The sequence below is a fragment of the Ambystoma mexicanum genome, chromosome 9 (genome assembly GCF_040938575.1).
Source record: "Ambystoma mexicanum isolate Mex_15411 chromosome 9, UKY_AmexF1_1, whole genome shotgun sequence".
NCBI lineage: Eukaryota > Metazoa > Chordata > Amphibia > Caudata > Ambystomatidae > Ambystoma > Ambystoma mexicanum.
The window spans coordinates 611,058,273-611,085,696 of record NC_090931.1 but is presented as its reverse complement, the minus strand read 5'-3'; the positions used below and the strand labels follow the sequence as shown (position 1 = coordinate 611,085,696).

At 47.9% G+C, this 27,424-nt stretch overlaps 1 protein-coding gene across 2 annotated transcripts in view; it reads left to right on the top strand.

Annotated features, from left to right (window-relative positions):
- Positions 1–358: 358 nt before the first annotated feature.
- Positions 359–27,424, top strand: part of ANKRD13B (ankyrin repeat domain 13B) — a 598,589-nt gene continuing 571,523 nt past the window's right edge. Inside the window, exon 1 of one of the 2 annotated variants that reach the window (XM_069615263.1) lies at positions 359–887. In XM_069615263.1, coding sequence (XP_069471364.1) covers positions 780–887 — 108 coding nt within the window. In that variant the 5' untranslated portion in view covers positions 359–779. The remainder of the gene's footprint in view (positions 888–27,424) is intronic. The other variant, XM_069615264.1, reaches the window with a different exon arrangement.

The following is a 27,424-nucleotide window of genomic DNA, read 5'->3' as shown; positions in this document are numbered from 1 at the left end:
CCAGGTGTCTGCCTTCCCTCCAAGCTACCACCTGCCCTGCTCCCCCTCTCACCCTGCTATCTCCCTCCCAGGGCTGCTCTCCCCCATTTAGCACCCCACTTCAGCTGCTCTCTCCTGCTTGCAGTCTCCCTCTCTCCCAGGTATTGGCCTCCCCTTCAGGCTGGCACCTGTTTTGCCCCACCCCCTCGCCCATTCAACACCCCACCTCACCTGCGTCCACCCACTCGCGGTCTCCCTCCCGTGTCCCGCCACCTGCAGACGACCACCTCCCCTCCCTTCCCCCGCTCCACCACCCTCCTCCTACCCTGCAGCCTCCTCCTCGCGTCTTCTTCCCTCATCACCTGCCCCTGGCCTCCCCGTGCACTGGTTTGCAGAAGTGACCCTTCTTTGCAACCCCCAGTCTCCCTCCTAGCCCTGTCACCTCATCCCCCTGGCTCCCACACCCTGAGGCGCTCCCTTCCGCCTCCAATGCACCTAGCAGGTCTCCTCTCAGCTCCTACTCACCCAACCTCTCCCTTGAATCTCTCCTCCTCCTCCTCTTCTCCGTAGCCTCCCTCTGAGGGCCCCATCCTGCCGTGTCTCTCCCGGGCCGCCTTCCTCCTTTTATCTCCTCCCCCCGAAGTCTCGCTCCCCGGGTCCCCTCCCGCTGTGCCTCCCTCCTCTCTTACTCTCCCTCTCGGCTCTGCTCCTCCCTCGCTCCGCGCTTTCGCCCCCCTCCTCCCCGCCGGCCGGATGGTTGTCTGCGGGGCTGGAGGAGGCGGGCCCGGCATGTTCCAGCGATGATGCTGGGCTCCGGGAAGGCTCCGGACAGCAGCGGGTTCCAGCTGCACCACCTGGTCTGGAGGAACCGACCCCTGGAGCTGGAGAGGGAGCTCAGCTCGCGGCAGGTGGGTGGCGGCCGAGGGGGGCAACGGCTGTAAAGGCGCTGGTGGATGAGGGCAGAGTCCGGCGGTGCAGCCATGAGGCGACTAGTTGAGCTACGAGCCCGGGGAGCAAAGCCACGAGTGTCTGTGAGATATCCCGAGGCTGACAGGAGTATGTGTGCTCGTGAAATAATTGCCCGGATGGGTAATGACAGTGGCAGACCCAGGGCTACAAGTCTGATGGTGTAATGACATGGGCAGGTGGCTGAGGCGCCCGAGGCAAAGGCATGGGTGCGCGAGACAGCTTGCAGGCAGCCGGGTGTATGCACGGGTGGTCTTAGGGTACACCATGGTGGCTGGATATGTACGCCAGGGTCCATCGCTCCTGCCGTCGGTGTGTGTGTAGTTGAGTGCAGTGCTAGGGTTGGTGGGAGTCTGGCGTGGAACCGGTCTGTATTCGCCATTTCTGGTGTAGGGCTTGTGTGAGGGGCGGGTTTGGTGCACCCTTGGGATGTGCAGGTAGTTGGTGTGTGTGTGTGTGTGTGTGTGCGAGCGGGGCTGGGTGCACAGCTGCGAATGGGGGGTGCTTGCTTGGTGTAGGGCCGGGCCTGCATGCACAGCCGGAAATGTCTGCTGTAAAGCTGGCGTGTGTGCGGGGCTGAGTGCTCAGCGTAGCTGCTGTGGATGTGTGAGAGACTGAGTGCACGGCTGCAATGGCAGGTGTCGGGTGTACAGCGGGTCTGCACGAAGGACTGGGTGTACAACACCTCTGGGGAGTGTCTGGTGCACATCTGGTCTGTTTGGGGGCTTGGGGAAATTCTGAGGTAAGATGTGGAGGTAGCTAGTGGGTACTGTAGAACTGTTATGTGTGAAAGGGCTGGATGCACAGCGGCGATGTGCAGGTGTGTGGGGGACTGCAGGCACCGCTATAATGGGGGTGCCGGTTGTAGAGCTGGTCTGCACTAGGTGTGGGGCTTGGCGCACAGCGGCGATGTGCAGGTAACTGGCGTGCGTGTGTGAGGGACTGCAGGCACCGCTATAATGGGGTGCCGGTTGTAGAGCTGGTCTGCACGAGGTGTGTGGGGCTTGACCGCTATAATGGGGGTGCCAGTTTTAGAGCTGGTCTGCACGAGGTGTGTGGGTGTTGGCACACAGCGGCGATGTGCAGGTAACTGCGTGCGTGTGTGGGGGACTGCATGCACAGCTATAATGTGGGTGCCGGTTGTAGAGCTGGTCTGCACGAGATGTGTGGGGCTGTGCGCACAGCGGCAATGTGCAGGTAACTGGCGTGCGGGTGTGGGGGACTTCATGCCCCGTTATAATGGGGTGCCGGTTGCAGAGCTGGTCTGCACGAGGTGTGTGGGGCTTTGCGCACAGAGGCGATGTGCAGGTAACTGGCGTGTGTGAGGGACTGCAGGCACCGCTATAATGGGGGTGCCAGTTGTAGAGCTGGTCTGCGCGAGGTGTGGGTGTTGGCACACAGCGGCGATGTGCAGGTAACTGGCGTGCGTGTGTGGGGGACTGCATGCATCTCTATAATGGGGTGCTGGTTGTAGAGCTGGTCTGCACGAGGTGTGTGGGGCTTTGCGCACAGAGGCGATGTGCAGGTAAATGGCGTGCGTGAGTGATGGACTGAAGGCACCGCCATAATGGGGGTGCCGGTTGTAGAGCTGGTCTGCGCGAGGTGTGAAGGGTGTTGGCACACAGCGGCGATGTGCAGGTAACTGGCGTGCGTGTGGGCGACTGCATGCATCTCTATAATGGGGTGCTGGTTGTAGAGCTGGTCTGCACGAGGTGTGTGGGGCTTTGTGCACAGCGGCGATGTGCAGGTAACTGGCGAGCGTGTGTGAGGGACTGCAGGCACCGCTATGATGGGGGTGCCGGTTGTAGAGCGGGTCTGTACAAGGTGTGTGGGCCTTGGCGCACAGCGGCGATGTGCAAGTAACTGGCCTGCGTGCGTGTTGAGGGACTGCATGCAGAGCTATACTCGGGGTGTCTGTGTAGAGCTGGTCTGCACGAGGTGTGAGGGGCTGGATGCACATCTGGGGTGGATGGGCGCCTAATGCAGAGCTTAAAATGGATGCAGGGGCTAGGTACACAGCTGGGGTGTGCAGGTGGCTGGTGTTTGTGAGGGTGTGTGAGCACAGTTAAGGTCGGTGACTGATGCAGAGTGCAGCTGATCGGATGAAGGGTCTTGGTGCGGAGCTGTGTTGTGAATGGAACTGGTGGGTTGGGGGGTGGCTGCTGCTAGGGTGGGAGGCTGTCTAGTGTGCAGCTGATCTGTATAATGAGCTGGGCGAGCCGGCCAGCTGGTAAATGTCTCATGTAGCTGGTGGGTTTGAGGGGCTTGGTGCACAGCTGCTATGTGATGGCAGCTGTCGCGTGTTGAAGGTGGGGTGAACACTGGGGTGGGAGGATGTCTGGTGTGCATCTGGTTGAATAGCTGAGATCAGATGGGCAGATGTCTGTGGTGTGTAAGAAGCGTGTTGAGTCTCTGCTGCGGGCGAAGGCCTGGTGTGTACCTGCGCTCTTTGAGGGTCTGGGTGCAAAGCTGGACGAGGGTGTGTGTGTGGAGCTGGTCTGTGTGCACTGTTGTGATGGATTGTAATCTGGTCCCGAGCTGGTGTATACCGGTGTCTGCTGGTGGACAGCTGGTCTTTATAACAGAGGGACTGTTTGAATGGTGGTTTCTGGTGAGAGCTAGTCTGTGCAGGCATTGTGCAACCAGCTCGAGTGGGTGTGTTCTGGGGTTGAACTGTTCTGCAGGAGTGTCTGGTCCGCACGAGTGCCACCTACCTGCTTTGTTGCCAGACTCTGCCGGTTTTAGAACGCGGAGCCTGGTGGTGGCATGCATGGGTGGGCGGATTCTGGCGTTGGCCGCATGAGGTTTGTGGTTGCCATGCTGTGTGTGGTGACTTGTCTCTGGTGCTGGCTGCACAGCTGGGATTTATGGAATTTTGGGTGAGTTGCCTGGTGTTGAGCTGGTCTGTTCGATTGACCCAGTTTTCATGTCTAGATTGTGGAGGTGGTCACTGGTCAGGAGAACCTGGACTGCATGGGTGGGTGTTTGGGCGGAGAACTTGCCCGCCCGAAGCTCCGAGATAAATGAGAATGTACAGGGTCAGGGAGATAGTTGGGGTGTGAAAGGACTGAAAGACTCTGACCCCGGGTCCCCTGCGCTAGCCCCGCCCCTCTGCCAGCTCCGCGCATGCATGGTATAAGTACATTATTATTTATTGTTCTGAAGCTGAGTGGCGGCGTGGGGGGGGGGGGAGGTTACACGGGCCCGAGCTCTGCTGTAATGACTCGTCCAGTCTGTTGCGCCGTGTTATCTCTGCTCTCTGGCGGGGATGATCGCTTTATCTGCACTCTGGGTCATTTAATTTCAGGGGGAGCGGCCGCAGCCCGGCAGCACTGCAACGTGCCTCTGCACACTGCTGCAGTCTGGTGTGTGTGCATGTGTGCCTCGGCCATGCGGCTCGCAGGCAGTGGCGTGGGTGCTGCAGGGAACACCTGGGTTGATCGCACACGTAAAAAGTGCATTTTCATGCAAGGCAGGACACAGAATTTTACAATCGATTTCCCTCAAAAACATCAGCTTCCCCATACACTTCGCATACAGAAATTCACACGACCACTTCTCTGCGCAGCAATCCGCACGTACTTCAGCACACTCCAACAACAGACGAACAACACATAACCGGACCATCAGCACATGGGGACTAGCACCGACCCGATAATCGCACTCAAGCTCAGCGAATGGTGCAAACCTAAGTGGAGCTGCCAACAGGACATCACTGCTCTCACTCTACTATTCCCTCTACATCCTACTAACCCCCAATCCCTTCCTTTTTCAGATCCGCCAGAGCGCCTGGTGGACCACTCCGGTGGTGACGGTGCACGGTACAAATACCTTTAACATTAACAATCAATTTTCTGGGTACCAAGCACACTACCACCTAACTATCTCTTGCACAGTGTCACCTACATTCCCACTGACTCCCCCATCATTAAGAATCTGCACCCAAACAAAACTAGCCACAGATTTTTCTGCAGCAGAACAGCACCACCCCACACATAGTTCTGCCTGCGGATGTATGTGATTTCACCGAATGTACTTCACCTAAAGTAGAAATCTTTGAAAAAAAAAAATCTCAGATTTTTTTTTTTGTATGCGGGGGATACCCCCTCTCCGCTACTTCCCCCTACCTTATCGTATCCCTTACCCCACCCCCTCCGCACTCCTACCCAACTCACCTTATTCTTTTGCGGCGGCGCAACCAGAGTCGGACTGGGACATACAATTGTCTCGGGCACCGATGAAAAAGTGGGCCACAGTTGCAAATGGCAATTCATTCCTTTTGTGACAGACTGTTTGGATAGTACCCATGGGGGAGTTTTTCGATAAAGTGTGATGCAAATTGTGCAATTTAAAGAATATGTATTCAGCAACACGGCCCAAAACTACTAACTGCATAGTGAAGTAACTCATCAAACTGGCCCACATTGGCCAAAAAAATGGCACACTTTGACCCAAAAAAACGGACCCACACTAGCATTTTACATTTTTGGTTCAGGCATTGCCCTATTTCTCTATAGGCCACTCCATGTCTGGGTGGAGCGCTGCCGTTCCAGCCTCCCGGGCTGCCATTGAAATAGAAGAGGGGCTCTTCATGGAGTACTGTCTTCCAGCTCCACGGTCGCCATTTTAGGCATGTTTTTTGTATGAATGAACAGGACACTGCCAGCGGGTGCTGTTCATTCATACAAAGTACATTGCTGTCACGCCCCGGGTTTCCAGATTGAAAACCCATGGTGCTAATAGCAATAATAGCATATCATGAACAGCCATAGGTGGAATCAATGATACAGACCCAGTGATGCAGTGATTGCAGTTTTGAAGTTCAGATCTCTTAAAACCTCACAGAAATACAGCTTCAACATCGACTCTTTTGTTTTATCTAACGAGAGAGTGGGGGGTAGATCACTCTCCTCTGCAGGTGCCTCCTTCTGGAGTGGCCTCCCTGCCCTGCTCAAACTTGAGCCGGACCACCTGAAGTTTCAGAAGCAGCTCAAAACGTTCCTCTTCTACTCTGCTTTCTCTTGCTCCCTCCCTTGCTGACCTACCTGTCTGCTGTACCGATTGGTTGCTTGGCTACCCTCAGGGTCTCACTGGGTACCAGGCTCTTTCTTGATCAGTTCACCCTTGCACTGCCACTGAGTCTACCACACACTTAGGGGCTGTAACTGTAACCCTTTAGTCCCTTGTTCTCCTTACACCACCCAGAGCCGCACTGCACTGGCTGCACTTACTCAGAGCATTGCTGCCCTGTTTTCCTCTCCCCTCTGCCTTGCACTTCCCCCCTCCCTTTCCCCTCAAACTTCTGGTTCTCGCATGTGCACGATCTGAATGACACACTGCCTAATAAGATTGTTTGTCTCGTCCTCCCTCTGTCTTCCCTCCATTGTTTTGACGCGCCTAGAAACACTTGTGTACAGGCGCATTATAAATTACTTATTATATCATAACACCCGATCTGGCAGGCTGGATCGGTTGGTAATGCGCCAGGGCCATGTCAAGGCCCTTGCTACGCTCTCTGCCTTGTAACTTGGGCCCTCGGCCGTTACCACCCGATTCAGTGTGCGTGTTCACTAGCCAAGGGAGCTCGGAATGCAGGCTGTTTTCATTGGTATGAGCCCGTGTTCCTCCAGTACTTTGTGCCTCTCATCCTGTGCCTTACTTGCCCGCACCTCACCTCCACAGCACCTTTGGCACAAAGAAAAAGCACGCAAGGGTGCTAAAGGCTTAAACAAATGATATTCAAAAAGTAAACTTCACTTTTCTTCATTCCGCGACACGCAGATTCTTTGAGAGGTTTCGCTTTTAGTGTTGATTATGTCAGTGTAATCAACATTGAAAACAGACTCCCTCTCAGAGAACCAGAGTTGCAGGACAGAAGGAAAGTGAGTTTTTTTATATTTATATGTGTGTGTATGGCTTTGCTTTCCCAGACATGGTAACAGCGTTATAATGCCATGTGAATGGTAGAGGGGCACTATAGCAATAACATACGTTGACCGCCAGCAATCAGTTTGTACCATACTTTCCTAAAAATAGTTGAGTCTGTTATTATTTTGCATGAGTTTTTGGGAGACAGGCCAGCAAAGTCATTGGAGGGAATGCAAGAATGAGCTTCAAACTCCGACCTTTAAAAAGTTGTTCTCCAACCAATGCAAAAAACACAGAACAGAAAAACACCAACTGTAGTTATATGCATTTGAGCCCTGAATGGTGATTCCTATGCCAATTTAGTGTGCAGCCCCCTCTCCCCCTCTCTCTTGCGCTCTCTCTCTGTTCTCACTTGCTCTCTTGGTGGGCAAGAGTTGCATAGTCAGGTGCACACTTGCTAGAGCCCCCCTAGCCATTGCTGACAGCAGCCAACCAGAGAAAAAACACAGATATCTTGGAGGGGGCTGGGGTACTGGTTTCTATGATTAGTAGTTGAATGAGAGCAGCAGCATCAGAGGCATCCCCTGAGGTGGGAAGCGGCCTGGTATTTGGGGACATACAGTGTCACGCCATGTGTCCTACAGGAATGTCATTATTGCACTAAGGGAATATTTTCCACATGAGAGGCAGCGAGAGCCATTTGGATAGGCTAGACCGGCGGTGCTCCCCCCCCCCCCCTGTTTTTTTCCCTTGCCGGTACAAGTGACCCTCCTGTTAACATCTCTTGCAGAAATTCAATATTTTGAATAATGGAAGAAACCAGACACTGAACATTGGATAAATGTCTAACTCACACCAACCTGATTTCTCATAAAAAGAACTGTTTGTTTTCTATTGTATATGTCCTGATGAGGTGCACCAGACGAAACTGTTTAGGCTGATCTGGTTGCCCAAAACTCAAGTCGACATCACCATAGAGCCCACCCCTCCCAGGGTTGGCTCTAACTTGGATTTTTATACAGAAAAAATGTGGTAAATCGACATATGTACAAGAGCAACCTCTTTTGTAACATTTACCCTGTCTTTGGATTTCAAAAAACATTGCCAATTAGGCCTTTTTTGAGTAAACAAGGTACTAACCCAATTGTATGGGTGTTCTGTTTACAGAACGAAGTCATCAAAACTGCGACCTTTGCACAAGTACGAGTGGTGTGTTGTATGAATGGGGATGAAAGAGTATGTGAGAAATGATATGTGAGATGTGAGTTTTTTTGTTGGTGTGACATATGTGTTTTTGAATCATTGACTTGTTTATGATAACTTTTTTATAGATGTGATATCAATGTGTTTTATGCGATTTTTTGTTTATGTTTTTTATGACTATGTTTGCTCAATGAATAAAATAAATGAATTCCTACATATACTCCTTTTCTGTCTAGAATTTATACCCTCTAAGTAGGGTTGTGTGTTGGAAGGGATTATGTTGCGCTTTTGCGCATGAATTTTCATGATTAATGATTGGAGGGTGTTGCACCTATCTACGGGTATTTGCAGCTTTTGTATAGTATACCGGCGCTGCTGGTATTCTGGCAGACTTTGTAAGGGAACAGAGGACCAGGTTGCAGTTCTGCAATTGCAATTGCTATTTTCTGTGTTTTGTTTATTACAGGGTCTTTCGTTGTAAACACAACAATCAGACTAATGTGGTATTCAATGTCATGCTGTGTTTTTATTTGAATTGTATAGTGATGTCTAAAAATCTTCATTGTTGTATGTGATGTGTTCGGATTTCATACATGAATTCTTTGGGTTTTGGGTATTTACAAGGTTTTTAGAATTGTGCTAATCGAATTTTCTATGATATAAAATGAAATAAAATTAAAAGTGTATATCTTTCCCTATAATCTTTATTGCACTGACTTTTTTAATATATATATGGTTTTTGGAAAAACAGCAGGTCACCATTGAAAAAATGATTGATTGTGTTCTACCTCCTTTTTTGGAAATTATGAAAAACAGATCTTTTGTTTTAATTTTAGCGCAACCCTTTCCAAGAAGTAAGTTCATTTTCAGAGGCAAAATGGTGTGGCAAAATAATCTGTTGAAAACACAGAAATCCTTTAATTTTACTAATATTGTAAAGAGGATCTTTTTACAATCTGACAATGTTGATTCGTAATTATCGCCCCTGGTAAATATTGTAGGCATAATAGGAACACAACACTTGACGTATCAATGAAAGACACATTATCAAAACCCAGAATAAACATATACATTATTTTCTGATAGAAGGTTAGAATTCAGAGCTTTGCAGACAGCATTTACAACGGATTCCTGTGGAATCAGCAGGCTTTTATCAGCTGATATAGACCGGTGGATTCCACAGGAATCCACGAGTTTAACATCTGCATGAAAATCTCATATACTGGCCACGCCCAGTGTCCCACTGTCTTTTTGACTAATTATGCGATGTGGACAGTGGATGCAGGCTAGTTATTAGGCAGGAGGATAAGGGCTACCGCCATAGGCTGGAGCCACTGGTCATGGCCAAAGGTCATGAATAGTTGGCACCAGTCTTATTTTATTAATTGGTGCAACAAGGACAGTGGCAACGGCCGAAGGGCTACTGCAAATCACCCTGTAGTTCTGTGTCCTTATAAAGGAGCCCCATTTGACCTTGTTCCTCTATTTAGTCATCAATCTCCACAGTGACTTGCTCTAGCCTCATATTGTATGGCAGTGGGTACCTTATCCCATATATAATATAAAAGTGGTCCGGCAGAATTGGAGAGTGACTGGATTCATAATACCGTGGAGATCTGGGAGCGCATTGTCCGCTGGTGAAGATCAGACAACCCGTTCAACCTCAAGTTCTGCAAACTCACCATTCATCTAGAAGGCCTCCGTGCAGTGCTCCCAGCCAACTCTTCCCCATGGGGCCTCTCTTGATCTATTGGGCCACATGGAGGCTCTTGCAGCAAACTGTGCCTTAGGGTAAAGGCTTACAACTCACAATTCCTCTAGAAGTTCTTAGAACAGATTGTGCCCAATTATAAAACTGACCACCTCTTAAAAACCACCGTGCCTGCATGCAACATTTGCTATCTGTGGAAGTTCTTTGGTGGTAGTCCTCAAGGCAGTTTCATGGTGACCGGACCCTCCCTTCATATCATAACTTGTCCATTCCATTGAGGGAGGGGACCGGTCCAATGCATTAAACTAGTTTTTGATATTTATAAACTTGGTGACAAATCGCCGTCTTGGAGCAGTAGCATCATTGGCTTCTGTATGGGATGCAGAAAAGGTTCTAATTAATAATACTAAAATTGCACAGCTACATAAACAGGTCAACATCTGGGGGCATCGTAGGTATCACACTGCATTCTACACATGTTGGCACCCAAGGACACTCAAGGGTTAAAAGGATCTACGTTTCCTTTTCTAAGAGGAAGTTGTTGACTTCAATCAATGCCCATTGTCATTTCTCACAGAGCTCCTTAACACCTGCCAGCCTGACTTCAAACAAACACACAAAGGCACCCTCCCCACCTCCACCCAAATGCACGCACAAGGGAGCTTTACCTCTGTGTATGTGCAAATAAAAATGGTGTGCACCTTGTATTTATTGTGTAGTTATGGTTCACTGCGTGCATACATAGAAAGCTGAGTATATCATGACGATGCACTCAACCACACAAAATGCTACACACGCAAAGAAATACAGATTACATGGTTCACAGTACAAACAACTCAGCAAAAATGAAGATTACTGAAAAAAGAAGGCAACTAGGGATATAACTCATTACAAAGTTAGGAATGCAAAGACAACTAGACATTAACATTCATTCGTACCCTCCCAAACCATCCCTTCCCAAGGCCCCTGAGACATCTTGCATCCCTTCGCCGGCCCCCTTGATCCCCCACCAATTTACCTGCTGGCCCAGTGCCATTTGCTCCGGATGCTGTACTCCATCCCATCCCTGCCATCTATAGAGGAGCAAGTGGACATGTCATCCCTAACTCCCGCCCCTTCACCTCCATCATATTGGAATAACAGGAGAAGAGCCCTACGTGCGGCACCAGGTGTAATACCAATACCGCATAGAGTGTATGAGAGACGATCACTAAGCTCTAGACGAAGATAGGGGTGTACCTACACTCCCTTGAAAGTCCCAGAACAGGAAACAGGCTTCAAGGTCAACTACAAAGGAGACGCCTTGACTTAGGGCCTGACCAATGAGAGATATGGACTTATTGGGCAAGTGGGTAGTAGTGTGACGTTGCTCTCTGCACCTGAGTATCGTTTTGCTTACGTGCTGCTAATGAGCCGGAAGTCCAAGGTTGGGAGAGAATGCCAACCAATGAGAGGGACTATGTAGCAACATGCTATACAATGTTGCATAGGCCAACCCGCTGCTGTTATTCTGCTATAATCTGTATTATACGTATTTAGAGGTGGTTCAAGGTGTGCTCACCAGATAAGGGGCATCCAGTAATATTACTAATACTTATATGAAATATAGGCATATATGTTCCCTTAACCAGTCCCTCCCGTCAATAGGTTTTACAGTTTTCCACGTAGAATGACGTCATAGCTGACGTACAGGGAGGTATAAAACCTTTGTGTAATCATATTTTAGTGTGAGTGTGTGGACTACAGATTGTTGTTTGGCAGATTGCCCTACTTTATTTTATGCTGATAATAAAGTAGAACTTTGCCATTTTCTTTGTTTGTGTCTGGTTATTTGAGTTTGAGACCATTAGTGGTAGTTCCATCTAGCACGAGGCACTCCAAGGTGCTAGAGCACACATCCGCCACAGAAATAAAAAAGGGACATTGTCCCTTTTCAATTTTCTATGGCAGCGGCAATCTTGTTTTTCATGACCGAATGTGCTTGCAAAAAACGCTCGGAGCCCATCTCTCGCGAAAAAGTCTTACAATTATTTGCATTCCCCCAACCCCCCAGGACTGAGACCCTGGGTGCAAATAGTTATCACCCCTTGTTGGTGCGTGTACAGGGCTAGTAATGGCCCTGAGCCCTCGTCGAAGCCCTCGCTACACTCGGGCCTACTTAGGCTCAAGCTAACGAGCCGTTCCCGCCACTCTAGGCCCCCATCAAGGGAGTGATAGCTGTGATATACGTGCAAACATAAAATGGATCAAAAATAAAAACTTCAGGGAAGACAAGGCATGGTTAAGAGATGACAGGGAGGGTGGCAGGGATTTGGAGCTAGCCTTGGGAGTGCAGAGGGCTTGCCCCATTTGGAAAGCATAACAGGTGGAAATTGGTAAGTGCAAATGAAGGAGTGCTGATCTTCCATGAAGGGTTCAGGGGATAGCATTCGTCATACTAAAGAAAGAAGAAACCGAAAGGACATCTTTAAAACTGATAACATATTTGGGCAGCATATCAACTTTATTGGGGGGGGGGGGAAGTTAAATAATAAAACTCGATATTTTTACTTCCAACATTTAAGATTTCTTCCATTTATAGGTTTGGCTTGTAGGTGTAGGCTGAGCCATTGCGACATTCCCGCCCTTGCCATTTGTTGCCAGCGGTGCGCAGGGCAGTGTTTGTTTGCCGCCTCGGCTGCCACTCTGCTAGAAAGAGCTATTTTAGACTACCTCAAAGCTTATTTCATTTCTCAAGTCTTCAAAGACTGTTATCCCACTCTTGTTACAGCCACTTGATGTGTGTGAAGGTGTTAAGTGTGACTTGCATGGCTCATGGCGCAGTCCCGAGAAGTGACGCATCTGTCGAAAACCCTGGTAAATTGCTCAGAGCAATTGAATGGAAAACAGGCGTTCGCAAAGCCCTTATTGTTGGCATTAGCGGAGGTGTGAATTGACAATGAGGTTTCTGTCTTTTTCTGAATAATAGGTGACAGAGAATTCGGAAAGTTTATGGTTTCATTGACACTTTTTTTTTCAATGAAGATGTATTTTTGTAATCCATATGTGACCAAAATACTTGCATGAACCATGGTGTAACTATTGTATAGCAATGTTCTTGGATAAAACTGTAACAGTTATATAGAGGGATTACGATACGATACGTAATACAGAGTGCATCACGCTATGGGAATTGTACGTACGTTATTTTACAATGATAGTAAAATATTGCAAACTACTTTAATTACATATTTTTTACCCATCCGTGTGTGCAGAGCGCCTCTCCTGTTTCTAGGCACTGTAATATGTGCTACTATAGCTAAAAGTAATTTCACTCCATGAGTTCACCTGAAAAGAATTAAGGGCAACTGGTATCAATTAGGGAATACAAACCTCTGACGAGCAGGGTACATGGGCCTAATTTTTAAGGGGGGTGCAAGGGTGTTTGTCCCCCCCAACTTTCGTGGCATTCCATTTTGTCCCCCTCATTTGGCAGGGCCCCCTTTCTTTTAGATGCCACTTCCCCCCAACATTTTACAGCAAAGCTACTCCAATGGCAGGATATAAACACACACACACACAGTCCTGCAGCAGGCACTCAGCCCACAGAGGTATCTCAAAGGCATACACCATCTTGTGCCTTGTTACTGTGGCATTAAGAGCACCCTAAGGAATATCCTGTCAGATGCCCACAATAGCATTCCTCAAAACACAGCTCCCAGCCTCTTACAAAATGTGCAAAGTGTATTTTTGCAGTGCAAAGTCAGTGCATAGTCATTTTTGCAGTTCCAAATGACTTTGCCCGGCAAAACTACACTTTGCACAGTTCCATGAATCAGGGTTTGTGTCGGAAGTGCAAAGTCACTTTTCAGCAGTGCAAATACACTTTGAACCGGGCAAATATTACAGGAATCGGGCCCTGAAATGGAGTTGAGACTGCCTCCTTGTACCCAGTTGGCATGCCATCATGGCTGTGCTCCACACACAGCGCAATATTCCCTAGCTGCCTCCACTGAGGCCCACCATGATTCTTCCCAGGTTGTCCTTCATTAAACTCTCATCCTTCTTAGGTGTGGCCTGGTCCCAGGAACAATCCACTGAGGCCCACCATTATTCTTCCCAGGTTGTCCTTCATTAAACTCTCATCCTTCTTAGGTGTGGCCTGGTCCCAGGGACAACCCTTCTTGGCACTGTTCCTTGGAATGCCTTCACTGTGCTGCTCTGTGCTGGGAATCCATCACATGCTGTCCTTCGCTGGAGGCGGGGTCTCCATTGTGCACTCTTGACTTGCCTTCCATCCTTCGAATGCTCTTCCTCGCATTTCCCGATAGTTCCCATCAGGCTTCAAACTTTCCCACCATCGTTGTCCTTCCTCAGTTGCAGACGTTTCCCCTTTTTTGGTCTTGTTGGGCATGGGGTGTAGCCCAAGACAGAAGACTTGCATGTAAGGGTATCAGGGTCGGACTGAGCCACACAATTGTCTTGGGCACCAATGAGAAAGTGGACCACAGTTGCAAATGGCAATTCATTCGTTTTGTGACAGACTGTTTGTACAGTACCCAAGGGGATGTTTTTTGATAAAATGTGATGCAAATTGTGCATTTTGAAGAATATTTATTCAGTAACACTGGTCAAAACGATTAGCTTCATGGTGAAATAACTCATCAAACTGGCCCACATTGGCCAAAAAGGGGTCCCCCTTTTCCCAAAAAACTGGCCCACACCAGCATGTAGCGTTTTTGGTTCAGCCTTGGGCCTATTGCCCTATAGGCCAGCCCGAGCCTGAAGGGCATAGAGCATATGTTTACACTAGCAGGTGGCCGTATTGGCTCTATGGGAGAGCAAGCAAGGTAGCTCAATGGGTCCAGGCACCAACAGCCTTGAAAGTTGTACAACCTACACATCCCAAGCCTAAAATAGGACAGGGAAATTGTCTAAGTCTGCAGGTGGCCCACAATGTGTGTTATGCAGGCAGAGACGAGCAACCAGATACCCTTGCCACAGTCCCATAACAGGTTTTATAGAAGGGTTTCTATTTGAATGCGTCAACCCGGAGTCTAATGTATATACCTAATATCGGTACATTTGAGCTGGTTAAATAAAAAGGTGCTTTCCCTTTCACCGGTGAATGGCTATTGAATTAAAAAACTCATATTTCAAGGGGGCTTCTTGTTTGATGGTTCTTAGGTTTATGCAGTGTTCAAATGTATTGTTATTGTATTTATTGAGTGCGGACCTTGCTTTGAGAAGCAACGGAGCGCTTTACAGAGGTATACAACACCTACACACAACAGAGCACTTTACAGTGGTGCACAGCAATACAGATACACAATGAGTGCTTTAAATAAGTGTACACCATCACAGATACTCAATGGAGCGCTCTACAGAGGTATACACAATTACAGATACACAACAGCACGCTTTACAGAGGCATACAACAATACAGATACACAATGCAGCTTTTTACAGAGGTGTACACAATTACAGATGCACAACAGAGCGCTTTACAGAGGCATACAACAATACAGATACACAATGGAGCACTTTACAGAAGTGTACACAATTACAGATACACAACAGCGCGCTTTACAGAAGCATTTAACAATACAGATACACAATGGAGCACTTTACAGAGGTGTACACAATTACAGATACGCAACAGAGCGCTTTACAGAGGCATACACCAATACAGATACACAATGGAGCACTTTACAATTACAGATACACAACAGAGCGCTTTACCGAGGCATACAACAATACAGATACACAACGGAGCACTTTACAGAGGTGTACACAATTACAGATACGCAACAGAGCGCTTTACAGAGGCATACACCAATACAGATACACAATGGAGCACTTTACAATTACAGATACACAACAGAGCGCTTTACAGAGGCATACACCAATACAGATACACAATGGAGCACTTTACAATTACAGATACACAACAGAGCGCTTTACAGAGGCATACACCAATACAGATACACAATGGAGCACTTTACAGAAGTGTACACAATTACAGATACACAACAGAGCGCTTTACAGAGGCATACACCAATACAGATACACAATGGAGCACTTTACAATTACAGATACACAACAGAGCGCTTTACCGAGGCATACAACAATACAGATACACAACGGAGCACTTTACAGAGGTGTACACAATTACAGATACGCAACAGAGCGCTTTACCGAGGCATACAACAATACAGATACACAACGGAGCACTTTACAGAGGTGTACACAATTACAGATACGCAACAGAGCGCTTTACCGAGGCATACAACAATACAGATACACAACGGAGCACTTTACAGAGGTGTACACAATTACAGATACGCAACAGAGCGCTTTACAGAGGCATACACCATTACAGATACACAATGGGGCGCTCTACAGAGGTGTACACCGTTACAGATACACAATGGAGTGCTTTACAGATGTGTACAAAATTACAGATACACAATGGAGCGCTTTACAGAGGTATACAACAATACAGATATATACCAGAACGCTTTTCAAAGGTAACAACAGAACAGATATACAGCAGGGGGAAGGATACAGAGGGGCACAGAGGAGGGGTACAGCGGCACCGGGTGATGGGAATGGTTGGGGCGGGTGGCGTTTAGCGAGTCAGGGGTTGCGGGGGGCGAGGTGATGGCCTAGGTGTTGATGACTAAAGCGACCTCTAGGCACTGTCCTATAGAGTAACACCGCTGGGGCTACTGGAGGCATCACCCACTTGTACTGTCAGCGTGGGCAGCTGTGGACCTCTCAGTATATGTGGTTTACTTGGGAAGCACCCGCGTCATTGCTGTCTGCTAAAGAGGAAATGGGCCTTTATCTCAACGCTTAACATAGGCTTTTACTACCTCACCAGAGAAAGTTCAGCCTCCTATTCTAGCCTTGTAAAGACTTAGTTTTAACATTTGTGCCGATTTAAAATATCTGATGGTGGTATCCCGAGCCAACCAATTAATGATGCATTGCGGACCAACACTCTACACAATGGTTGATTTCTACAGCACCAAGTACTTGGGATGCACATTGAGTCTCTCTGGGCCATTCTGATTACAATGGTGTAAGCACCTGACCTTCAATGGCAGGAACTGCCGAAGATGTTAGTACCTGAGCATATGGCGACCATGGCATATGGTAGATGTACCTGGTCATATGGAAAGAGTTCATAACAAATGATGGCACTTCCTGGTCCAAAAGCAGCAGCAGCTGGCAAACGGTGTGAGTGCGCGGCGATGTAATGATATTGCCCTGAAAACGCCCAACCATTGCCTATAACAAAAAAGTGCCTGCTGTTTACATTACTTTCAATGCCAAGCTAGTTATATGTATCTCTTCATTTTTACCAATTCATGTTCAATCTAGGTTTGTATTCCTGGGATATTGCTGCATAAAACCTATCTATACAACCCCTTGACATGCAGACTTATATGAGCGATACACATATAGACACTGAAGTTATCCATTCACAACAACAAATGAAGACAGGGGCGGGAATATAAACATACATTGTGTAAAGTAGGACCTTTCAGCCAAGCCCGACATGCCCCAGCGCGCCATCCAGTAGCCATCACTGGAAGTTCACCTCCAGCTCAAAGCCACTTGAGCAAAGCATTGTGGGTATGCAAATGAGCTGAAGAGCAAGCTGATAGCTCCAAAATTATTTGCCCCTCATTCGAAGTACGGCGGTCCAGAAATAAGGGTGCTGGTAGCAACGTACCGGCACCCTTTCCAGACCGCCATACTATGAGAATGCTGGTAGGGGCCATGGAACTAATCGAATTTTAAATGTTTTTATTTTTGGGGGGGATCCCCCCCAATTCCCCCATCCCCTTTAATTTTTTATATATCCCCGAACACCCACACCCAATTTATATATTTTCCCAAACCCCCCCCTAAAAAAAAAATAGATTAGTTTTTTCGGCAAAAAAATCATGGCAAAAAACCCAGCGAAAAAAACATCCCGCGTTGAAAGGACGTCGTACTGGGTTTTCAGGCCCCTAGTGGCATGTCTATCACTGAAGCACCGACACCGTTAGAAACAGTGACAGTGCTTCAGTGACCCCATTTCCATGGAGTTCTTTGGGACTCTATGGAAATGGGGATTAACCGTTACCGCCGCCGCAAGCAGCGGTAAGGGTGTTACGGGGTTGCCTGTAACCCAGTGATGAGCCCCTTTGTCTTAGAGGGCAATGTTAAATTGTGCATGAATTGGGCGCCTTGAAACAGTTTTTGCTAATTGTATAAGCGCCTAACACATAAACCAATAAATAATTACATAGCTTTATTAAGACAAGGCGGACAAATCGCAAGGCTGCAGACAACAGCATACCTGGTTTCACCCCAATTGGGGAATCATTAGTGCAGTGGAGTCTGAAAGCCTTGTGGTTGGAGCTTGGGCATTGGGGTATGTGTATCAAACCCCAGCAATGCACACGTATACATATTAACTGTCCCCTCGAAACCAGGACGATGGCGTGCAACGTGAGGTCGATCCCCGGCCGAGCTCTCGGAAGCCCGTGCATGCAGCATGACGTGCTATGCAAATCACTGCTACTAATAATAATGATAAGACTAACAATAATACTAATAATAGACCTGTAAATAGCAAGGCCGAAAGGGTCCAAATGTATATTTTGCTGTGAACCCCAAGAAAAGCGTTAAGGTGTTGCTTGAGTCACCCGACATTTTGCTTTTTTGTATACGAATAATCAGAACACATCCATTACATGTAATGTAATGCCTCCCCTTTGTTCCATGCTTAACCCCTTAAGTGCCAAGGATGGGTATGCTCGTCCTTTTTGCATAGACTTGCATAATAGTCTGGCAGTGAGGCGCAAGCGCGCAGTGCTGTCAGCCGCCATTGCTAGGTTTAAAAACAATCGCCTTTGTTCGATTAGCACCAGGGGCCAGAAGAAGTGTAATGGAACACAGAGACGGCTGCACCGACAAAGCGCTCATTCCAAATAGAGTTAAGAGCTGGAACAAATTCGAAAGCACCCTCTCTGCAGGCTACCACGAGCACCTTCTTTTTTCTCGGTTTGGGTGCGTTTGACTGAATTTTCTTTTATCGCAGCAATCTGACCGCAATTTATTTGCTCAGGGCCCAATTTAAACGCACATTCATTTTTGGATTTTTTTTTCTTTCCCCCACCACGAATTTTAAGGAAGCGGGGGACACCCCTGCACCCCCAAAATGGCAAAATATCAAACCTGGGGAACGGGGGACAACCCCACAACCCCCACTCTCAGGGGTTGGTATTTTGCAATATATGCGACCAAATTGCTCCAGATGCCAAATCACCCATGCAGAATTCGGCCAAATTGGTCGTTAGGTCAATTGTTTTAAGTCAAATAGGCTAATACCTTTTTCTCCTCTCTGTTTTACCGAAATCCAAACAATATATAATAATGAAAATGATTTCCTGTTTGAAAGATGTTTTTTCCATATATTGCTAAATCAACATTTTTTTATTGAATGTTCAGCAATAAATGTAATACTGAATTATAGCAACTCATTATTTATGTAAGGACAATAAAACATACAGGAAGAAGGAAACTAGCTAGTCCATGCAACCTTGCCTTGATGTACTCACCGACTCTGAGGAGCACGGCGAGGGCAGGGAAGCCACATTTAGACAGCCCACCTGCAATAAACCTTGATTCTACCAGGATCTTCCATTTCAGCGACAGCACACAGTTGCAAGTCTTCTTATACATCATGTATGTCGTGAGGCGTCATGCCCGATGACTGCTGGCTCCATGTGTGAGAACCAGGTGAGGCCTCCAGATAGTATTCAGAATATGATTGGTTCATCAGGTCTCCACATCGGCCGTTACTACCTCTCATGTATTTTAGAGGTAGAGAAAAACACTTCCTACTTCACGCCGACCAATCACTATGAGCCTCATTACGAGTTCGGCCATGTGGCCAAAAACCTTTGGTAATGCAGTGGTAACCACACCACCGAACTACGGGTTTGGAGGTAAGGTGGAGAAAAAACCTGCAGCTAAATGCTGGTGGTAATTCCTCTGCTTTACAGGCAAATAAGGCCAAATCAGCTGATTACCTGCTGGCGGAATTACCGCCAGTGGTAATTCTGCCCAAATCCCCATGGAGTCCTATGGAAATGGGTACTAACACCACCTACCACAACTTGTAATCCGGCGCTAATTCCGCTGGAGCAAGTGGTGCTAATGGTAAATCCATTTGGTGGTATCTCTGCAGATTTACCGCCGAGATACCAATATTCTTGTAATGCGGCCTATATGTTTTGTAAAGGTAATCCATGCCCACCACCCAGGGACAGACAGACTGCATTGTTCCAGTTTGTTGTGGCTCCCTTGATCACAATGTATTTTTTTTCTTCTTGAGTCTGAGATATCTTCCCATGGACGTATGGTGATATGAGAACCTTGGTTGCGAGGGAGAACACCTCACCCCCCAACCTCATTGAAGGATCATGTGGCTCTTCTCTACCTCTTTTCCTTCCTTGTTAACTACCTCACTGCTGCTGAGACCGGTGGCCTGGTCCTCGTGAATCTCACAGGTTACCAGGCCCTCTACCCAGTCGACACCAGCACCGCTCCCCCTCCACTGCACGGCCCGTGCGGGTCCCCTTTTGGGGGTGTACATCCCACCTTTGGGATTCCTCTACCCTAGCACTCAGCCTGAAGCCTCTTCCTTGGCTCCCCTTGGCACTTCCCTCCCGGGCACCCACCAGCACTTGCCCAATCCCACCCCCCACCCATCCCTATCTTTCGCACTTCTCTTCACTGCACTTCCACGTCCGAATGCCACAAGGTCTAGTAGGACCACATGTTTTTGCCATTGTTATTAATTCCCCTTGTTCCCTCCCCACTTAGCCTTGTGGCGCCTTGAAATGCAATTCTGTTGTATAGGCGCCTAACAAAAGCTCAATAAATAAATAAATAAATAAATAAATAAATAAAGTGACAGTCTGCTACTTGCTTGGTTAAGGTGATCTGTGCTGTGATGCAGTCCATCGGGTGCCCATAGGGTGCAGAGGGATAACCAGGAGTTGGCTTGACTAACTGAGGCAGCCACACCAAGGGGTTACTGTGCACCTAGACCAAAGTTCAGCTCACATTATATTGTTTGCGCGAGGCCCCTCTCTGCTATGCAAAAAGCGTGTGGCTTTAGTGGCGGTCTGTATTTTTTTTTAGGACTTTTTATAACTGGGAAGCAAAGGGGCCTTGCAGGGACAGTTTCATCGGCCAAGCGATCCCTAAAATATCCTCCGATAGGGTGCGGTTTGAACGAAAAACAGGGGTGTTGGTTGGTCTGGAAAAGATCTGGGGCTACGCTAATGTCACGACTGTCGGGATTTGGGGCTAGCTATAGCCTTTTGGTTGCAGCGCCTGAGCTTCGATCCGGGCATACAACCAAAAGATCCGGCGCTGCAGCCCCTCCAGCCTCACCCTAGCAGCACCTCTAACATGATCCAGGGTCTCTGTTGTTTACAGTTGAAAGTTCAGAGTTCTTGATTCCAAATGTGTTATAGAGCTCTTGAATCAATACAAAAACTCCTTGTTTTAGCACCGGGTTCAGTCTCTTTTTCCTCTTTCGGCCTTGCCAAGAGGAGCTCGATATCCAAAAGGTACTGTTACCCAAGAGGGCGATCTCTAGTGCCCGTTTGGTGATTTGACCATTGCGTTTCTTTAACGTGTGTAAGGCCCCTTCTGTGGCATTAGTTATGGGTGAGAGACCTGCCTTACGGCAAGAATGCCCCTTAGGAGATCTTTAGGTACGTAGGGTGCTGCCATGGCTCTCCCAAGCTTCAACCGGGAGTGCCAGGCATTACAGAGTGGATTAGCACACAATGGGGCTGCCTGTCTCCCCAAGAAGGCTTTGTGGTGCAGAGCCAAGTCAGGGACGGTGGACCTCCTTGCTTTTCAGTGGACTTCATTTTAGTTGGACTGATACTTGCTTTCCCTAACTTTCATATGAATGATGGCAACTCCATATCTAACTGTTTGAAGAGGGACTTGGGCAGGGGAGCAGGAGTAGGCATAGCAGGTCAAATATCCAAATGGCAATGACCTTCTTGTCTGTTTCAGTTATTGCCTACCGCGTGCCGTGCTTGATTGTGCTGTCAGTGTTAGTTGTAACATGAACTTCTAGCTGTTACATGGTCGAGCAACCCTAGCATCCCACATACTTGTGCAAGTACCTCTGGACAGGGTGGGGACGGGGATGGCGGCACTACTTAGGGAGTAACAGAGGATAGCCCAGGGGCAACGGAGGATAGCACACGGGCAACGTAACTTGCTGGTCTTGGAAGCAAGACCACACTGAGCAACAGAGGTTCGAATCCCGGATCCGCGCTTAGGAACCGAACTCAGGAATTTAGCACGTTGCAAAAAGCTATTGAATCAATCAATTAAATAAATAACTAGAAGCTTTAGGGTACTCCTTTCTTTTGGTAAGGCTGGTTCTCAGCCTATATAGGTCCACTGTTGGCGTAAGCTAGTCATTTAGTTGCCCTGTTCGCCAGCTGACAGACTTTGATATTGGGATGGCAGGCTATTGCTTCCAGCAACGGCTTCACTGCCAGCAAAAGCAGCAAGGGGGAAAGTGGGCAGCCCCGTATGGTGCCAGGGGACGCCCACCCGTTTGTAGAGATTGCTGGCCTTGTGTTATTATGAATCGCGGGATACCCGCCCCATCGAAAGCCAACAAGCCCCGGGAAGAGGCCCTGGTCGCCCTTTTTGTAATAATGCATCAAACTAACCGGGAATTGCCTCCTTGAAGGAGGAGCCCCCCCACTTTCCTTGACTCTGCAAAGCGCCGAAAGAGATGTGGTGTGAGTACGTTTTGAAAGGCCTCTCGAAATCCTGCGTCACCAGCTGGCCCCTAGGGCCTTCCTGGGTCTTGTGTGCCTTTTAGCAGCACCAACTGTCTCAGAGATGGCCTTGCGTGCCTCTTCCCTGTTCTGCTTTTACCATCTCGTCTGGGAACTGGTCGATATGCCGATTGGTCGTTTCTGAGCACAAGGGCACCTACGCCTGGAGGAATTCATTAGCAATGGCCTTGCAGCGGAGGCTAGAATCAGATTTCTCCGGTCAATGGGCGCAATGTGAGTGATGGGCACAGCCTTGACTATGAGGGAGCTTTCAGGAATCTTGCCTGCTTTCTTTACATGCATCAAGCTGCGAGCCCTTGAGTCAGCCATCTTCACCCCAGCTCTCAGGGGTCAAGTCCTAAAATTTAAAGCGGGGGGACTCATCAATAAACGCAATGGGATGCGACAGTCAGAAATTAGCATATCAAGGTGAAATATGAACGTTCCATTAAATTGGCTTTGCATACCCACCCACATTGCACTGGACGAATGGAATTTGTCTTTCATAAAATCATCACAAACCCAAAACCAAGAGAGGATATTTTCATCTAATAGTGTTTTTGAAAACATTAAAAGGTGTGCATGTTTTAAACTCCAAGAACCAATACAAATGTTTTCCCTGGGACTTGCAGTACTGAAATGCGAATTCACCTTTAGTTGTTTGCTATTTTTCATCAGGTTATATAGTGCAGTGGTGAAGTGTCTGGCCTACAAACCTGACGACTGCGGTTTGATCCCCGAGGTCATCTTCAATTTATAAATTCAAAGAGGTCATTCAAGGTTTCCCATTTTAGCTGGTGGGACTGAGTCCACCCTCTGAATAAATTGGGTGGACTCCGTCCCCCGCGTGTACCCTCAACTTGAGCCCTGCCGGACAGAGTCCTATTGGCCTCGCAGGTCCTGCTCTCCTCTTCGCCGACCTTGCTCCTGGATGCAACAGTGCATCTTTCCACTCTTGCAGCCTCCTTCTCCAATTCTCTTACTCTCACATGAAGCTTCTTGGTGGCCAGGGCCGTCATTGAAATGGCCGTGTTCCCGGTGTATGGCTTCACAGCATCCCACTAGTTCAGTAGGCTTGTGTCACGTGCGCCATTAAACTGGAGAAAAAAACCGCTTTCATATCTCCTCCAAACTAAACCCTCTCTCAATTGATCAGTACTCCGTCAACATTCATGGGTACTCAGTCAATTGATCGAAAACATTACAGAGTGGTACATTTCACTGAGGACCAAAATACAGAAAAACACAGAAAACATGAAATAAATATATAAAGGGTAGTGGGGTAGGGTTTAAAATGAGTCTGGATGGGGATGGGGTGGCGTTATAAGGGTAGAAAATCAGGAGGTTTTGGAGGGACCAAATAAAAAAAATGCGGTATTTTGGCTGTGATGTAATGTCCGTCGGTAAAATCACATATAACCCATTCATGCACTATCTAAGATTTGTTTATTTTAGATACTTGATATGGTGGGTTATTTATAACGTTCTTAATATCTAGCGGGGACTCGGAGATCGAACCTGTGGTGCTCCGAGTCGTCTTGTTTCCAAGGCAAGCACGTTGCCCCTGAGCTATCCTCCCGAGACGATTTAGGAAACTTGCTGCAGGATCAGGAAAACGCCCCTTGTTAGTCCTCTTCTCTGGTTGACTCCACGGGGATAGAGCAGTGCTGTCTCCCATGCATCCGCCCACACATCTAGATTACGTCAAGACATTAATCCAAGTCATTTCAGGCCAAGTCACATGACCTTCTATTACATATATTTACAGCCGCTAAATCAATAGCCTAAGATACTCTCTGTCACTCTCCTAAACTCGTTTTTTTCAATGCATTCATTCCAGTAACACATACACTCACACAAATACCCTTCCAAGCTCATTTTTGTCATCTTACATATGCACAATGTTCTGATTGCTAAAGACCGTTTATTGTTGTTGAAAAACCTTTATTCAGCGTGAGCCACCAGGTGCAAACACAGCATACCTAAAACACATGGGTACAAAACCAGTTTTAAAATTCCATAAAAGAAAAACAGATTAATAGGCCATAAAGGACTAGTGTACAAAACAAGTGAAACGCAGCTTGTAAGGGCTAGTGGGTTATTCCTCCTGTGCCATGCCCGTCGAATATACAAGGAGACACAATATACAGCATTCAAGTTTTCAACTGATTTACAGTGATGCCTGGACCCCCTGATGGTTCTCACCCCAAAAAGAGTAAAGAACAGAATTAAATATTTACTCCTGAGGTCTTTCAAGCAGGACAAAACGGCTAAAAATGCACCAAATGTTCATTCTCAGCATCACAGATTGGGCAGTTTCTGTTTGATTCTTATCCCGACTGGCAGAAACAGCCCCCAACGGCAAAGTGCCCAAGCGGAACCTGACAAATAATGCTCGGGTATAGAGATATTCAGGCCCACTAACCAGTGCTAATTTTGCCTGTGTCTTAAATAGGCCAATTTAATCAATGGTTTGGCAGTCAAGGGGTTTTCCTAAAATGTACTTAATTCCAGCACAGAAAGCCATTTCCTCACGTGAAGCAGTCAGGGAACTTTATAAGATCCAAACAGGGACATCACATAGGAGAGAGCATCTCTGTACTTGGGCAGTTTATCATTTGCTGTTGTTCTTTGACACTTTCAATCGTCACTGTTATTCGTCATTATGTTTAACTCTTCTATACTGGTCTATCAAATCCCAATGGGCCTCATTACGAGTATTGCAGTAAGTGGTAAAATTGGCGGGAGCTACGTTACCGCCAACTTTACCACTACAGCATATTATGATTTACCAAAAAACTTGCGGTAATTCCACCAGCGGAATTGCCTCAGGAGGAATTACCTCCAGTGGTAAATCCGCCAAGAATCAGCGGAAACTGCGCCGGGGCTAATTCCACCGATGGAATCACTGCATAAAAACAAGAACCCATTACCGCTAGATTATGAGTTCACAAACAGCAGAATTACCTCCAATAATCAGAGGAAACGCAGCCAAAAACAGCACAATTACCTCCACTAAAAAGCTGGAGGTAAATGCATACAGGGGTCGCAAATCAAGGCCCAGGTGCACCAGATCCACTCAGGTGGAGTACAAAAGGCCCACACCAACTCCCAACACACATCCAAGCATCATGCAGCCACAAGCAGACGTAGATTACAGGCTCCACAAACTGCTGCTCGACATTGGGCTACAGCAGCATGCTGGACCACAGCAGGGACGGAGACAAGCGCAACAAAGGCGCAGGAGACGCATGATGCGGAGGGCACCCACACCACGTGTCCGCCCATCCCCATGGACACTCACGGACAGCCAATTAGTCATCTTATATTGATTGGACCGTCCAACCATCGCTAAACTGCTCACCCTGACACAGGCAGAACTGAAGAGTGCCATTGCCCTTAGAACAGCCACCCCTGCCTTGCTGAAGCTTGCATGGGATGTCACAGCCCACCTTCTCCAACGTGCTGGATCAAGTCCTGGATGCCCTAATGAGGCATGCACATCAGCACATCTCCATGCCCATCACCCAGGCACAGGTGCATGCTAGCAAGACAAGGTTCTGCAACATTGCCCATTTCCCCAGCACCATTGCGGCATTGGACTGCACCCATGTTGCACAAGAGGCCCCCCGAGGCAACAGAAAAGGCATCAAGCAACCGGAAGCAATACCATTTGATGAATGTGCAGATGACCTGCGATGCCGACCTCACCATCAGTCACTGCTGTGCCCGATATCATGGGGCCACACATGGCTCACAGATTCTGCGCAACAGCACCCTACCTGCGTACATGGAGAGGCACAGAGAACAGCACACCTGGCTTGTGGGTAAATAGCACTCAGACCTGATTGCCAAAAGCACTGACACACAGCTAGGGTACGAAAGCAGTAGCAAAGTAAATTAGCTACAAGTCCCATGATGCAACACCACAAATACACAGAACAGGCCAAGCACCCTGACTCACCCACCCCAGGACACAGACTTTAACCATGTGACACCACATGACATCCATTCATGCAACGAGGCACCATGCAATCAGGGCTACGTACAACCCATGTAAGCATTGCCATGTACCTTAAATGGCGACTGCAACACTATAGTTGACCAGTGCATTGCCAATGTCACAGCAGTGACAGACACCACACGACTGCCAACTCCCATACCATGAATGACTGCAAGTGAACCATGTAGCCAAAGTCCCATCAACCTCGATGCACACAAGGTGCAACATGCCCAACCACTGAGTCATGCACATATGGGTATACACGCAAGGACCATTAACTTATTCCCCGGCCCACACATCACCATGTCTCACACAGTCATTCATGTTTTGCAGGTGATGCTGGATACCCGCTGTTACCATGGCTAATGACCCTGTGAGAAAACCTGTCACACCTCAGGGGATAGGCTATAATGAGGCGCAGAGGAGAACAAGGTCAGCGGACATTTGGTCTGCATAAATCAAGGTTCAGTTGCCTACATCACACAAACGGTGCACTGATGTACAGCCCTGAAAAAGTAGGACCATCCTTTGTGGTCTGCACCATGCTGCACATGTGCATACGTAGGAATGTTGAAATGCCCGCAGATGAGGCCAAAGACCCCCCTAGCTCTGATGAGGAAGACGCTGGAGGATTGGACAGGGCACCACAGGACATATGTGGGGATGTAAGGGAAGATTGGATGGTCTGCCAGGAGCTCATGGCCAATTTTCTTTTGCTCCAGAAACTTGCCGCACAGTGCTTCCTTATCTAGCGATGATGAATTTCTGCTCTTGGAATTTCCAACAATGGAAATTCCACTGACTGCCATGGCGGTGACAGTAATT